The sequence below is a fragment of the Meriones unguiculatus genome, chromosome 7 (assembly GCF_030254825.1).
Source record: "Meriones unguiculatus strain TT.TT164.6M chromosome 7, Bangor_MerUng_6.1, whole genome shotgun sequence".
NCBI classification, from domain to species: Eukaryota; Metazoa; Chordata; class Mammalia; order Rodentia; family Muridae; genus Meriones; species Meriones unguiculatus.
In genome coordinates, this window is record NC_083355.1 from 12,998,220 (window position 1) to 13,011,746 (window position 13,527).

At 53.5% G+C, this 13,527-nt stretch overlaps 1 protein-coding gene across 3 annotated transcripts in view; it reads right to left on the minus strand.

The window, feature by feature from the left end:
* Positions 1 to 378: 378 nt before the first annotated feature.
* Axin2 (axin 2) overlaps positions 379 to 13,527 on the minus strand; it is a 30,029-nt gene continuing 16,880 nt past the window's right edge. For all 3 annotated transcript variants that reach the window (XM_060386507.1, XM_060386506.1, XM_060386508.1), the window contains exons 4-11: positions 11,464 to 11,566; positions 8,830 to 8,970; positions 8,183 to 8,676; positions 7,763 to 7,957; positions 7,254 to 7,484; positions 6,676 to 6,771; positions 5,141 to 5,308; positions 379 to 1,825 (exon numbers count right to left, since the gene is read on the minus strand). In XM_060386507.1, coding sequence (XP_060242490.1) covers positions 1,699 to 1,825; positions 5,141 to 5,308; positions 6,676 to 6,771; positions 7,254 to 7,484; positions 7,763 to 7,957; positions 8,183 to 8,676; positions 8,830 to 8,970; positions 11,464 to 11,566 — 1,555 coding nt within the window. In that variant the 3' untranslated portion in view covers positions 379 to 1,698. The remainder of the gene's footprint in view (positions 1,826 to 5,140; positions 5,309 to 6,675; positions 6,772 to 7,253; positions 7,485 to 7,762; positions 7,958 to 8,182; positions 8,677 to 8,829; positions 8,971 to 11,463; positions 11,567 to 13,527) is intronic.

Consider the following 13,527-nt stretch of genomic DNA (forward strand, 5'->3'; position numbering starts at 1 on the left):
AACATTGGTTGATGCCCAATGCTTGATGGGCCAAGAGCCTGGATGAAAGTTCTGAGGTCATGAGATCCCAGGACACGAAGGGTGAACGGCATTAGCCTCAAAACTCTCTGCCTTGGCTGGCCACCCCTTGGCTACAAACATGCACCTGGGTGCCTGGGTGCAGGGGGTGGGGCAAAGTCTCCAATACTGCTGCCCCACGAGAGAACACCCTCTGCCAGTATGTGGGAAACCTATAGGCCCTGGAACCCAGCTTCAGTGCAAGCGCCTGGGCCCTCAGAGCCAGGCTAAGCAAGGGGAAGCCATGCCCAGACGTCCCTGCATAAAATGGGTTCCCTGGTGCCACTCCCACCCTGGGGGAATCCAAAGATGAGGCCGACGTTTTGAAAAATATAAAATTTTAATAAAGGCTACATCTCTTAATTACAATAATTATTGTACCAAGTAATTTTCTTTAAATGAACTCTTTATAATGCATAATTTACAGTCTAAGTAGAACAAAATGCCATGACAAAAGTCATTGAGTGTAACAAGACTCGTAATAAAAAGGCATAAAATATATTTATACATAAACCCCTTTCAAAAACCAAGGGAGAGCTTGAGCCCTGAATATAGGGCGGTGCACGGAGCGGGTCCCCGCGCCTGTACAGGCACTGTACTTCCGATGTCAAGCACTACCCGGAGGGTTAACGCTCTGCCCTACACTATACACAGGCCTATAGCACAGGGAAGGATGGCAAACAGGACGTACAGATTAACTTAACACAAACCCGAGCGCCAAGGGGAAGGTAAGGAGGAGAGGTGCTGCTGGGGGTCCTTGCAGGGGCGGCTGGTCAAGGGGAGGTTCCTCATGGCCGTAGTCCAGAGACTGATTTAAAGAGAACGAGGAGCCCTCACTTCCCCCAAAAAGCACAAGCTTGAACCAAAAGACCATCCACGGTCAATCGGCAGCGGCTGGCCCTGCCGGGGAAAGGCTCCCCCACTCCTCCACTCCAGACGGTCCCACCCAACACGACATTGCCCGAAGTGGTGAAGACGCTGTCACAACCGACCCTCAAGCAGAGATGCACGGCCGGGGTGGGGTGAGGTGGGGGCACAGATTTCCGCATGTGTCAATGGGTGGGCACCAATTCTTTTTTTTTTTAAAGAAGCCTGTCTTCACTTGAGAAAAAAAAAAAAAAAAGCCACACAGGGCGGATTCCTCTGTTAACGAAGAAATGATTAATGCACTCCCAGCTCGGCTCCTAAGCGTAGACAGCAATCCAAACTTCTCTCTCTCCCACTTCCGTGTTTAAAGCAGCATAAACTTTTGGGGGGGGGTAATCGACTGTTCAATAAATATCAGTAAGGACTCCTGTTCGGGCAAGCTATACACAGTTTTCTCTTAGTCTATGAATTTCAGATCCCTAGGAAGTCATATATTATGTATGGCGGTCTCTCAAACACACTCAGCATCTTCAATAGCCCGGAGTGGCCACGTTTTGAATAAATAGTTCAGGCTTTTTCTGATCTCGGTACCCAGCTCATGGATACTGAGAACCAACCACCCCCGCCCCTCCTGAAGGCCCGAGGGCCAGTTCCTCCCCAGACTTTGTCTTCTTAATTGGTTTTCATTTTCCTTCAAAATATCTCCTGGCTGTTGCACAGGTCCGAGGCAGGTTCTCTGGGCTCCGGCTCTGCGGCGCAAGCTGAGGCCCAGGCTCAATCGATCCTCTCCACTTTGCCCAGGATCCTGCCTTCGTACATGGGGAGCACCGTCTCGTCGTCCCAGACTTCCTCGAACACGGCTCCGCAGGCAAACTCATCGCTCGCTTTTTTGAAGTAATACCTTAAAGGAAGACGGGAGAGCTTGTTGAGGTGGCGCCTTCTCGCCAGCAGAGAAGCAAGCGGGGCATCTGTGCCGACAGGTGGGCCTTGAACCACGGGCCACACCAGACTGATGAGGGCAGCCCACCTGGCCAGGCGGACCAGGCAGATGCACTGTGTAGGCTGAAGGTCAGGCTCTTCCTGGGAAGCGGCCTGTGCCTGGCCTAGGCCTCTAGTCACAATTGCTGCCACACACCCGCCCAGCAGACTCCCTCCTCTTTCTGAGGGAGGAAAATGGGCTTCCTTTGAGATGGCAGGGCAGGGCCACCCTGCAGGGACCTCCAGAGACTCCACTTAGCCTGTAGAAGTGGAAAGCTGACTGGCTGCTACAGTCAGTCCAGAGGCCAATCGTCCAAATGCCAATAATCTTCGGTCCAGCCCAACAGGAGGCAGGCCAGCCCCAGAGCCCACCTGTGTGGAGCAGGTATGGAACCCTCCTCTTTTGTCCCTGTATCCCTCTTCCCTTGCCTCCCTAGGGTCCAACACTAAGGCCTTCCCCTCCTGCCTTTAATGGAAGGGCCCTCTTCTCCCTCTGCAACATTCCTCCTTCTAAGACTATTAATGTTCACAGGACAATGAGGGCCTCTCAGGTCCTGGGCCAGTCCTACCTCAAGCCTTGCAGAGGACCTGAAACAGACTCTCCATCCTTCCTTGTCCCCAGCAAGGGAGAACCCCCTTGAGTGGGTGAAGCCTTTTGTGTGAACTGTCCCTTCAGCCCATAAAGGGCACCCTCAGAGAGAAGGTCATCAACTCCTGGAACCACGGGGCCACCAGAACACTAGAACATAAGGTCCTGTTCCATGTTTAGGGCCGAGGATTGATTTTTGTTAACTTTCTCTCTTATAAATAAATAAATAAATAAATAAATAATGTGGCCCTCCTCAGTTAAGGGCTGTGTCATCCCTTTTAGAGCAGGTGAACTGAATGAAGAGCGCAGGCTAAGGTCAAGCAAGTGGGTCTAGCCAGGGCCTTTGTGTCTGAGCAGGCTATCCAGGAACAGGACCATTTAAGGGGTACAGCATTGCACATGAAAGGGTTCGTAATACTTAGGGAAGTCAAGAGAAAGGGGGGAGGGGAGCAGGGCCATGATAGCTGGTGTGGGGGAGGAGAGGGTGGCTTTTTCCAAATTAAAGGCCTGAACACCAATATCGCCCAAGGCCCCCAGCTCTGACCCCTCTGGCGTTGAGCTTTCACGGCACCTCTGGGCAAACACTCATTGACCTTTTCCATAACTGCAACCTCTTCCAGCAGGGGGAGAGGCAACGTTCCCGAGGCCCAACCTCCCCAGGACTTCAAACACGTGGCCTCGCCTTCATTTTCTCCAAGAACCGGGTTTTCCACAGCACCGGGCTTCATGTGGCAAGCTCTGCCTTCTCCTGCCATCTGGCACCAATGGTGTCTGGCATGTCTGGAGACACTGTTTGCTTTCTGAACTCCTGCCATGGTGAGATTACTCAACACGGCCCAGGTCCCGGCTCCACAACCCTGGCCTCACTGGGCAATTTTTCATTAGGGTGGGGGCTAGGGGTACAAACTGAAATGTTGGGGGGGGTGTCAAGGCCCTGGTTTGGTGTTTGTGTGTGTTGGGGACGTGTGTGTGTGTGTGGCAGAGTGTTCTCTTGGCCCCAACCCCCATCTCTAGGAGGACACCAAGCCCAACTGCAGAGATAAGGAGGGTGGGAGGGCCTTCCCACAGTCTGATCCAATCAGGAAAGAATTTGAGGGGGACCATTTGTGCAAGTCTTTGTGCATTAAAGGGGAGGCCAGAGCTTCAAAGCCAGGCTTATTAAATGTGCCTTAGGAAAAAAAAAAGAAAAAAAAAAAAAATCAGAGCCAGATGTGGCCAGAGTGGTTGAGGGAGGCCTTTCCCCACAGCCCCTACACAGTGTGCCGTGACACTTTCGCCCCCTGAAGGTCACCTGCAGTTCTCCTCAAAGTCCAGCAGAGTCAAAGCCAAGATCAAAATGAATCCCTGGAGGGGCGCACTTGTGTAATTAGCTTCACCTGTGTCTCTGTCAAGATGAAAGCCAGCAGCCCGGCCTGTTCCCCAGATCCTTTGATAGCTTTCAGAATGGCCTCTTCCTGGTTTTGACAGAGAATGACCCAGGCCCAGCTACACACCTGCCACCCCAGAAGGCTGTCACCTGAGGGGTCTCGGTCCTTCTCCCTATAAAAGGTCACTGTTGGTGCCACTAAAAGGGCCCCAGGACAGAATAGCAGCCACAAGGGCCCCAGTAGGGAAGATAGGGCAAGCCAGCATCCTGGAAATGGGCTTCCTCGCCGAGGGGCCAGAGGCCACCTTGGAAGTTGAACTTCCCTCAGGCTCTGCCCTCATATCTTGGCTCTGGGGGTACATATGGGCTGCACTTCTACACAGAGCCCAAGGACACTGAAGAATGGGCACCTCCTTGGGGCGCCCTGCGTGTCTTGTTTGCCTCACTTTGTCCAGGCCTGGTGCTCTGCACCTGAGACACACTACATTCTCCACACAGGGAGGCCAGGCCGGCCAAGTCCCACGTGAACTGACGTAGCCATCGCTCGCCTGGATCAGAACTGCTTCTGAGCTGCCTTTCATCCTTAGCTCTTGGGTCCTCTCAAGGACCTGACAAGGTCAGTATGGGCCTTTTTTAAGGGTCCCTCCACTCTGCTAGGGAGGCAAGGAGGCCAGGTGGGTAGGGAGAGGACAACGAGGCCCAGGGCCAGGGGGCAGACAGGCCAGCCCTATTCACCCTCCTGACCATCCACAGGCCTGGCCCCTTCTTAGTTACAAATGCTGCTGCTACAGGTAGCCTGCCAAACCCAGGCATCATGCTCACCAGGCAGAGCAAGAGAGATGCTGGTGAACCCCTGGCCTTGGTCTCTTGATTTTCTGAGCTTCCAACATGGCGGCCTCTGACTGGGCTCTCCCTTCATCAGTCCCAACCCCAAACAGACAAGGGGGTCTCCAATTTCAGACAGAGCCTCCACCACACAGCCCAGCCCTGCTCCCCTTTTGATTCTCAGTCCTGTTCACCTGCAAGAGAAGACCGGGCTGGATCTCTAGAGAACCACTCCCTCTCAGCAGCCTGCTGAAATGGCTGTTCTTGTTAGAGGTAGCAGAGGGAGGGGGGAGAAGGAATTCCCCCGCTCAGCTGCCTGGCGGCCCACTTAAGAGGCAGCCTCCACACAGCACGTCCCAAATCCACGGCCTACGAAGACTGAGGTGCTGGACGCTCTGGGGCTGGACAGTCTGGGTGCTGGGCAAACTCCAGAGCAGAAAAGGAGGTGGGCCTCTTACCTATAATTTCCCTTTTTGCTGAGCTGCTCCTTGAAGTGACCCAGTGTCAAGCTCTGAGCCTTCAGCAGCCTCCTGTACGGAATTTCTTCTCCGCAGAAAAAGTAAGTGACGACCAACTCGCTGGCCTGGAGTGCATGGACACCTGCCAGTTTCTTGGGCTCTTTGTGACTACAAAAGAACACAGGATGCTGTGAATTCAGCGTCTCCAAGCGAACACGCAGTTACACGCATACAGTATGGGGTCTAGGTCTACACAGGTGGGCAGGACCCTCTCTTTCCAGAGGGAGCTACCCCCGCCCAGAGACCTGCAGAGACGCAGAAAGGGGAGCCTTTCCTCAGTTTCGAACTCACACTGTACACCTCAGTGCCTTCAGTTTGGGGTTCTCAGAGGCCTCCTTCTGAGGCCTCGGCAGTAAAGACCGAAGAAGAGACAGTGCTGGGAACCTGCCTGCACCGGGCTCACTGAGACCGGGGGATCCTCGGAGGCAGTCGCAGGCCAAGGCTCCTCATGGACAGTGTGAGCTCAAATGCCTTGACATCCATTATGCCCACAGAACCACATTCACAGGGGGAAAGGCTTCAGGCTCATATTACCCAGGCTGACTCCAAACTTGCTGGGCAAAGATGACCTTGAACTGCCAATCGTCCCTGCATCCCAGAGAGCTGGGGATTACAGGCGGCCCCTCACTCCACTTCCACCTCAGTCTGTGCAGTGCTGGGTTGCTACCTCAGCACTGAGACCAGGCAAGCTCTCTACCGACTGAGGTACAGCCCCAGCCCCACTGTCATTTTAACTGTCCCATTTAGTCTGTTTTCGGAGTGGCTTTTATGAAAGCCACTGGCGGGCAGCTGGTAGACTTGAGGTTAACCAATTAAAACCAGGAAGGGTTCTAGGGAAGGTGACTTACTAATTCAGGACCTCAAACATCAGTCACAGCTCAGAATGAAGGCGCTAAAGAAACTTTATCTAGATCATTCTATAAAACTCCGGCAGATTTGAAATCCTATAGACAGGGTTCAAAGTCCCATCTCCAACCACAAATTTTCAACAAAGAATCATGGCCCAGTTTGGGCCAAGATTTTTATTTTCTCCAAGCAGAATGTGGAGATGGGCTTTTAGGGAACCTGTGACAGCAAAAGCAGAGAATCACTTCCCTGCTCAGGGGCAACAGAAACACCTGTCCAGCCCTGCTAGATTCCAAGACCTGCAAAGTAACTTGTGTACCCAGATTCATGTCCCTCTACCCTTCTGACAATGGCTTCCCGTCCCAGCTTGTCATTACTGTGAGCCGCAGAAACCCTGTGCCGTGAGGCAGAAGTCTCAGTAGGCAGATTTCCCATGATCCTCACCGATGGCAACATTTGCCTTTAGCGCTGCTCATCACTCGGCATGTAAACAGGGCATTTCAAATATGGAGTTCCACACATACACCACTGCAGATAATGACACTCCCTGAGAAGTAAACCCCTCCGAGTGTCCCAGTAATGCCTGAGAGGGGACGGACGGACGGACGGACAGACAGACAGACACTCACTCTTCTGGAGCCAGGCTTGGGTTGGAGAAGGGTGTGGCTCCTGCCTGACCAGCGGCCGAGTGGTTCCTGTCCCTCTGCTGACTGGCCACACAGCACCTGAAGATGTGGCAGAGGGAAGAATTTAGAGGTAAACCCTTATCCCCATGGCAACTGGGCAGCAGAGAAAATCATTCTGGCCTCCTAAAGAGATGCAGACACACCCCAACCTCCCTCCCTGCAGAGACCCAACCAAGACCCCTGTTCACAGGGAATCTTAGTGTCGGCAAAGGGCTCAAGACTGTCCAGTCTTCCTTGGTCACAGCTGCTTGTAGGCCCATTTGACCTGCCTCACAGGAAGTGTGCAATGCTAAGGAAAGGGATTTACACGGCATCACGGGATCACGGGATCACGGAATCACCCTACTTGTAGGAATGCCTTGCCTTGATGACCCCGCCTGAACCCTAACAAGGGAACAGAAACAAAGAGAACAACTTCCAGGGGCTGGAAAGGAGATTTACTCAGCCAGAAGTGACTCCTCCCCGGGAGAGTTTCCATCTCCAAACCCACCTCATTCTGCTCCTCCTACCCTTCCACTCACCGTTGCTTCTGAGGCTTTGACACCTCTGCCAGCCTGCGGCAGGCTTCCTCCAGCTGCGCCAAAGTGTTGGGTGGGGTCAGGGGAGGCATGGAAGGGTCTTGGGTAAACGGGTGAGCCCGGGTCACCGAGCGGGGGTGTCCACTGGCCCCCAACAGATGGTGCCGGCTGACTCGCTCTCCTGGGGAGGCACGGGCGGACTCCAATGGGTAGCTCTTTCTTATGCTTTGGGCACTGAACGGGACAGGAGAGAAACTGGGTTAGGAAAACTGGAAAATGTGACTTCAGTAGGAGAAGCTTGTCTATTCTACTCTGAGAGAGAGAGAGAGAAAAAAATAACTCTACCATAGCACGAACAGGGGCCAGTGCCAAAGCGTGACATTTTTGTGGTCCCTTTAGCCCAGTGTCTAATACTGGGATGGCAGGGGCAGTCACATTTGCTTTCCGAAGACTGCAGAAAACAGCCACCCCCACACCGCCTTCTTGTCAGGGCCCGGGGGAGCGGTATTTACCTATGGGGCTTGGGCTTGCTCTGCCGCTCACTCTCCAGCATCCACTGCCACACGTCCTGGGACCGGTCTCCTTCCTCCCCGGGAAGCTGAGGGGCCCCTGCTCCGCTGAACGCCCCTCCTTCCCTGGCCTGCAGCGCCAGGCCCGTTTCTGTGCCTTTCGCAGTTCGTTTGGGCAAGGTACCGCCTCTGCTGCCACTGCACAGGACGAGGACACCCAACCGGGGCATCTCATTAGGACTCCACTGCTCCGGGCACTGGGCAGTCCCACTGGGGCGCAGCGGCTCTGCACGGGCACCGCCCACACTGCAACCCCTGCCCACGCCCCTCCAGGAAGCTAACCAGGCCCCGGACCCCCTTCACACCTGTTCAGGACTCAGGCTAGGGGAACAGCCCTACCCTCGGGGTGTGCTAGTGGCTTACCAAAACTGCTCCCCGGGCAGAGGCTCTGGAGCCTTGGGGTGACTCTTGCATTTAGAGTAGCAGTAATCCGTGCCCGCAGGGCAGAGGCAGCGGACTCTCTGCGTGGCTTCTGCCTCGAGCTCCTCCTTGGTCTTGGGGACGGCGTGGTGGTGGATGTAGTGGTGAGCGTGCTTCGTCGTCTGCTTGGTCAGGAAGCTCCTGCCTCCCAGGAGCGGGCAGGCGGCCACGGGAGGGAGCTTGCCCCCCGTGGGAAGGAGGGAGTGGTACTGCAGGTGGTGATGGTGGTGGTGGTCAGGGGAGCGGGAACGTGGGCTGTAGCGGCCCACACCAGGCGACTGGCAGCCAGGGGTCTTGAGGACCCTGGACAGGTGGTCATCCAGAATGGTCTGTGGATCCTCTTCATAGCTGCCAGAGGGTAGGAGGGCCAGGGGATGCTGGGCTGGGGCTCCGTCCCGTGAGCTCAGTGCCTGCTCACACCCCTCCTTTTCTTCATCCTGGGAACAGAGGCCCCAGAGAGGGAGTGAACAAGAAAGCAACACCTCCAAAGCCCTATGTCCATGCACCCACAGGCTGGCACACGTGTGGACCCATGGCACATATATGCACGCACACGCCCAGGGTGGAAAGGATGCTGGAGGGGGCCCTACCTCCCGGATCTGCTGCAGCCGCTCCTCCAGACTGTGGCGACTCTCCAGTTCCAGCTTTAGCTTCTCCAGCCTGGAGATGAGCTCGGCGGCGAAGGCAGCGGGTTCCACAGGCGTCATCTCCTTGGGCAGGCGGTGGGTTCTCTGAGGGGGTGGGGAGGAAGGAGCCAGGCACCATTAGCTGGCTGGGCAAGCACTGGCCGCACCAGCCAGGACGGAGCTCGTGGGGCCCACCGACGCGTGCTGAGTCCCCACGTTTGGGCAGAGAGTGGATGGCGAGGCGGCCTGCGCTGCTCAGGACTTTTATGCGCGGGCTCGGTGGCCTCATGGAGAGCCATGGTCCCCACCAGCGTTTGCCTTGGGCAGGAGCAGTTGGTCGCACTCCGAGAGGCCCTGCTTGTTCCCTCTGTAGTACAACCAGCCCATCAGTAGCTACTCTGAAGTAGAAAATCTTCAAAGACTGTTGTCAAACATCAAAAAAAAAAAAAAAAAAAAAAGGCAGCCCTCTGAGATGGGGAGGGGAGAGAAACCAACTCAAGGAATAAAAAGTAGATTCTAAACAGAAAGGGAGTTGAAAATTAAAAAAAAGGAAAGAAAAAAAAAAGATTGGAAAAGAGGCGGGGGGAGGGAGTGGGGGGGGAGTCGCCGGCCCCAGATCAGAGAAGAAGTGGTAATTTATTTCCCGGCCGCACACTGCGCACCTCTGAGGTAGTGTTGTCTCAACACTGTCCTCCATCTCCCTCGTTTTTCTCCTCCCCTCCTCCTCCTCTCTTTGTACAGAAAATGAAGAAAGCTGCTGCGGGCTAGTAGCAGAACACTGCTGAGCTTGGCTGCCTGAAGCTGATCTATCAAGGGAAAACGGAACATCTCCAAAACCAAGCACAGAATATAAAAAGGCGTCGAGAAAGCCTGCCAAGAGCAGTGAGCGGCGAGAACCCCCGCCGCCCGGCTTTCTGTCCTTTCTCTGTCATCTTGCTCCCCCACTCTGCCCTCCCCACCTCCCCACTTGTTCCCCCCTTCCTCCTCCTCCTCTTGCTTTGCCTTTTTTTTCTTTTGGGGTTGGGGAAAGAGCAGAAAGCCAACTTGCTCTCCCCAGCTGAAGAGCCAGCCTCATCCTCCTACCTGCAGGAAAGTGACAGGGGCAGGAAAGTGAGAGGGGTAGGAAAGGCCCCTGTGTGGATGGCTGTCCTTATGGGGGCTGGCTCCTTGACCCCCCCCCCAAAAAAAGTCGTTTTGCACAACCCAGGACAAAAATCAGCCAATTTATAGGCTTGGGGAATAGAATTTTGATTGATACATACCCACCCCCCCCCATTAAAATAGCTTTGTCATCTATATTATATGGGGTGGGGTAGGGACAGTCAGAGAAGTCACTCGTCAGGGCAGTCTTAATAGGCTGGTTTTCAGACAAGGTAAGTCTGCCTTGGCACACAAGGTAAGTGTGCCAGGAGTTTCCAAGGACAGCTACAGCCTGCAACGCTCCTCAGGTGAGCTGGGTTTAGCAGTCTGGCGTGTTAGTTTTCAGACTCTAACACAACCACGCGAACCAGCTGGAGTCTCTGAAGCTGCCGGGAAAGACGACTATACGTCATACCTGCTCCAAGCTAGATGCTATTACATCCTGGAGAGCAGGCTACTGCGGAAAAGGCCTGGCCTGGAAGAGGGGTTGTGGGCTCTTGAGCCCAGTGAAGTGTGTGCTGACTGCTATCATCAAGGGAAGATCCCAGAGAAACCTGCTACCCTCTCTCAGTCATGGGAGGAAGTTTCTCCCTAGACGCCCCACCCATCAGCTTTCATCAGGCACAGACTCCAGAGAGCCCAGCTCTGGAATACAAGCAAGGTAAGACTATATAGCTGCCCTCTGAGGGGTTGTGGGGGAGCATCCAGGTTAGTAGGATGGTCAGGTAAACAGATAAACAGACGGTGAGTGACTCAGCTGTGCAGAGAAGCAGAAGAGTCCACGGCAAGCAGGGCAGAAGGATACGGCATAGAGAGATCCTAACCTCACTCTGCTCCGTGTTCAGTGAGCACCTGCCCATGACAGGAGCTGTACCAGGACTGGACACAGAGGCTACCAGACAAAAACCCTGGCGCTGCAGGGAGGGGTCAGAGGTCAAGAGCACTGGTCGCTCATTCAGAGGGCCCAGACTCAATTCCCAGCACCTGGGAAACGGCTCTCAACCATGGATAAGCCCAGTTCCAGGGGATCTGACGCCATCTTCTGGCCTCTAAAAGTAATTTGTTCACATGGCACAAATACATGCTGGCAAAGAGCCATGCACATATATACAAATGTGGGTGAAGGAATGAATGAATGAATCTATCCATGAGTGAATAAATGAATGATGCTTTTAAGGCTCCCTGCCTTCAGGGAGTTTCCAGACTAGCAGGAATGCATTGAGTCCATCAGGTCATACTCTAGTGATACTTGGGTCTATTTTTCACAGAACTTTCCACTCTTTAATCCAGGAAACACAAAACGTCACTCTGTCAATACCACGCTCCAAAGAAGCACATCATTTCTTCAGTCCAGAGAGTCCCTTCTCTCCCTCTTCTCTCCAGCAGTCCTCAGGCGCTGCTCCCCTCCTCCCAGCTCTTCTCATGATTCGGGATACAGCCCATGCCATGTCTACTCACCGGAAAATGAGGTAGGGCCACCTGGCCATTGGCCTTCACACTGCGATGCATCTCTCTCTGGAGCTGTTTCTTACTCCCCATGCGATACGGAGGGATTCCATCTCTAAGGGCAAAGACAAAATCCACGGGCTCACCAAGGCAATCTTGGTGTGTGACGTCACTCATGCGTCCCTCCCTGAGGTCCTGCCCATGGAAAAGACCACTCACTTCCCTGGGAACGAGCCACTCATCCTCAGGTGCAATTGTGTCCCCACAGGGAAGGACCTATTCAAGCCCAAACTTCAGATCCTGCCATTGTCATCCGCGGCAACTCTGGCTCTCTCAGCCGCAGGAACATTAGCTTGGAAGGAGCCTATATGTCCCCAAGTCTGGACTCATTTCTGGCAGTATGCTAAGTAAGGGTCTAAATTGGGAGAAGAGTGCCAAGTAAAAGGCTATAGGGTCATGTTAGGAACCACAGCCATGGGCTCAGCCACCTCTTTGTGAAGGTGTGCGTAAGTTCAAACATGTCCAATGTAACGTCATGCCCAATGTCAATCATGTCCGACTTTCTTCTCTTTGTCAGAGCTTTTATAAATTATCTTATGGTGATCTTCCCCAGTCAACAGAGAATCAGACACAGAACTGTTATACACATAAGAGCAAGGTCCCTCCTACACATCACTATAAATCATAAAAACATTCAAGTACCTACAACATGCCAGACCTTACCTAGGTACCTTCCCTCTATGCAAGAGGTCTATGCACAGAAGGAAGAAAAAGTTCCAGCTCTCTTAGAAAGCTGATATCCTAATAGAGTGTCTTAGGGAAGTATGAATAAAACAAAGCAAAACAAATGTTCAAAAGTGGTAAGAAGTATGTCAAAGTGCAAATGAGAAAACAGGGAGCAGGGGTCCACTGAGGATGGAGGGGTTGCAATTTCGATCTAGGGTGTGGCCAATGAAGTCTAGGTGAGCTTTTAAGGCCCATATTATTTCAATCAGAAATAAAACATGGGCCAGGTTTGGAGACACAAGCCTTTAATCCCAGGCAAATCTCTGTTGAGTTCTAGGCCAGCTCTTCAGTTAGACTCTGCCCCCCAAAACCCAGAAGAAAATAAGACTTCGCAAGTGGAAGGAAGAATAAAGAGCTGATGCCATTTAAGAACAAAACGAAGCCGGGTGCGGTGGCTGTAATCCCAGCACTTAGGGAGTTTGAGGCCAGCTTGGTCTACAAAGCAAGCCCTGGACAGCCAAGGCTGCACAGAGAAACCCTGTCTCTAAAAACCAAATGGCCAAGGTATGACTTCTCCCACTGGTGTCCCTTCCAGAGACCACAGGGGTCACATGCTCCCCTGATGAGTCACACTCCGAGGCCGGGATCCTGAAATTAGGTGTCTTTTCCCTTTCCCTGGTGGTTTCTCACAAGAAGATGACCTTCATCTTATCAGCAGAAGAAGTCAATCAGTCCAGAGGGCGGCCACGAGCAATGGCTGACCTACTGCAGAATCTTAACTGTCTTCCTAGGCAACAGAAGGGTCCCCAGGGGAAGATGAAGACTCTGCTAGGTCCAGAGTGTGACCAACTCCAACCTTGACTACGGAGCACAGGAGGGGTAACTACATCGGGGGACGCCGGGAGGTGGGGAGAAGGAAGATCAGAATCAAGAGTGGGGAACTCCAGGGTGAGTGCTGCCCCAGAAGAGGCACAAGAAACCTGGCAGAACCTGGTATGTATCTGACTCACCAAGGGCTTCGCTTGATCGGCAAGGCCCGTGAAGCTGGAGGGAGTTACTCGGGCCTTATGTCCGCCAACTTAATGCTGATTTTATGAAGGTTCCACACTCTCGCCTTGGAACAGCTGTCTAGACTCCAGCAGTAACCTGGGGTTCTTCACCGGCAAGCAAATCACAGCCAAGGCCACTGGCTGCAGCCAGAGCTCCTAGCTCCCACAGACCAAGTTCAGGCTACTGTAAACACCTGACACATCAGATTTTGTTCTCTCAGGAACCTTAAGGAACCACATTTTATAGGTGACACAAAAAACAACAGGCTCCCTACCCAAGCCACGGCTGAAAACCCCCCAG